A 2,100-nucleotide genomic window follows, 5' to 3' on the forward strand; every position below is an offset into this window, starting at 1 on the left:
CGTCCCGACGCCCGCAGAGCAGCCCCACAGCCGGGGCCCCGCTGAGCCGCCTCCGCCTGTTGCTTCCCTTGCAGTCCTGGTGTCCATCCGGGTGGCAGACGGCGAGGGCTCCCAGGGGCGGCCGTGCGTGGTGGCCGTGACGGTGCTTCCACGTTTCCATGGGCACCACTGCCCCGGCGAGGACCTGTGAGTACAGCCACACAGCGCCCCCGACCCGCCGCGGACCCCCAGGGCGACCCGGACGCCCCCCCGCCCCCCGCTTGTGGTCGTGCCCCGGTCCCCGAGCTCTTCGCCGAGCTGTCACTCACACCGCGTCGCTCGCCCTCCTCGCGGGCTTGCCCCTGGATCCTGGGGCACCCGGAGCTGCACGCCCCGTCCGCGGTGTGCCACTGTCCCCGGGAACCTGCCCTCGGGCAGCCACTGCCCCACCCCGGCCCACCCCGCCGCGGCCCAGTCCCTCCCACAGCTCCGCCTGTTCTGCACACCCGTGCGAGCGGGCGAGGCCCGTGCGTTCCCCCCTTGTGAGACGTGGATGCCGGCGCCTGTCAGCGCCCACTGCTCCCGTGACCGAGCGTCCCCCCCGGCCCGCCGCATCGTGTTACCAGCGGGGGCCGGCCGCGTGGCCTGGCTTTGCCCTTGGCCGCGTGAACGCGCTGTGTGCGTTCCCCCCGACGCTGGGGGCGCTGAGCGCCCTTCCTGCCATGCGTCTCCCGTGGAGAGAGGTCCCCGCGCTGTCCTGCGTCCTCCGTGGGGAGCAATCTCCCCCGCGCTGTCCGCTCCGGGCTGCTTCGTTCGTCTTTGTGACAACGCGGGGCGTTCGTCACGTGGGCGGCTGCACGGCCCTGCCAGGCGTGTGACTTGCACGCGCACTCCCAGCCCGGGGCTTCCGCGCTCCCCCTGGAGGTACAGGAGGTTGTAATCCCCCCCTTTTATCGCTCGTGCTTCTGGCACACCTGAGAAATTGTCCCCCCGCCAAGGTCACGGAGCTCCGTTCCTGATTTCTCCTGGAAAGCTACCGCCTTAGCTGTCACGCGGAGCCCCGGGGCCCCTCTGAGCTGGTTTCCGCGTGTGGCGGGAGGTGAGGCGCACGTTCGTGGCTTCGCAGGTGGCCGCCCAGTGGCTCCGGCTCCACGGGCTGGAAAGCTCGCTTCTCTCCCCTTGAGCCGGGTTGTCCCTTTGTCAAAAACCAAGTGGCATAAACGCCAGTGTCTATTTCTGGGCCGGGAAACTTCCAGTGATCAGACATCTGTCTTCGTCCGGGTCCCACACTAGGTTCCCGTAGCTTCCTGGCGGATTTTGAAGCGGGAAGCAGGACTCCGCTGCCTGGGTTCTTGTCTGTCGAGCTTGCCTTGGTTACGCTGGATCTCCTGCTACCATTTTGCCAATTTCCAACAAAAAAGAGGGGCAAAGCCTCCGACAGGACCGCACCGGCCACGCCCATTTGACAGCATGAAGTCTTCCAATCCAGGAACTGAGATTTTCCGTGATTTAGGTCTTTAATTTCCTTCAGCAGTATTTTATAATTTTTGGTGTACAGCGTTGAACCTTTTTGTTAAATTAATCTAAGTATTTCGTTCTTTTCGATGCTGTTGTAAGGGGAACTGTTTTCTGAACTTGGGGTGCTTTCATTGCTGGTGTGCCACGTTTGATTGACGTCGTGTATGGGTCTTGCATCCTGCAAGCTCGCCGGCCGGCCCGTCGGCTCTGGTGGTCTCGTGGGGCCCCCTGCAACCTGCCGGGTGTGCGGTCACGTGGCCTGCGAGTAGAGAGGGTGTCACTTCTTCCTTTCCAATCCACACACTTTTTCTTCCTTTTTCCTGCTTGGCCGTCCTGGCTGGACCCTCCGGCTCAGAGCTGAGTAGAGGCCCCGGTGGACATCCTTTCTCGGCTTGAAGCCGTCCCCTCGGGTTCTCGGACTTCGGGGTGTTTGCATCGGCACAGGTGCTGGATTTTGTCAGCACGTTTGCTCCATCTGTCCAGATGCTCGTGGTCTGTCCTTCCGTGCGCTGATACGGCGTGTTACACTGGTCGATTTCGTACTCAAATTGCTGACGTTCCTGGGGCGACCCCTTGGGCGTAGCGTGTCGGGCATGTAAGTGT

The 2,100-nt window shown here is 63.6% G+C and overlaps 1 protein-coding gene across 1 annotated transcript in view; it reads left to right on the forward strand.

Annotated features, from left to right (window-relative positions):
* Positions 1-2,100, forward strand: part of PKD1L1 (polycystin 1 like 1, transient receptor potential channel interacting) — an 88,190-nt gene that overhangs the window by 26,554 nt on the left and 59,536 nt on the right. The window contains exon 12 of the mRNA XM_011381735.1: positions 23-186. Within this exon, the coding sequence (XP_011380037.1) occupies positions 23-186 (164 nt within the window). The remainder of the gene's footprint in view (positions 1-22; positions 187-2,100) is intronic.

The sequence above is a fragment of the Pteropus vampyrus genome, unplaced genomic scaffold, assembly GCF_000151845.1.
Source record: "Pteropus vampyrus isolate Shadow unplaced genomic scaffold, Pvam_2.0 Scaffold449, whole genome shotgun sequence".
NCBI lineage: Eukaryota > Metazoa > Chordata > Mammalia > Chiroptera > Pteropodidae > Pteropus > Pteropus vampyrus.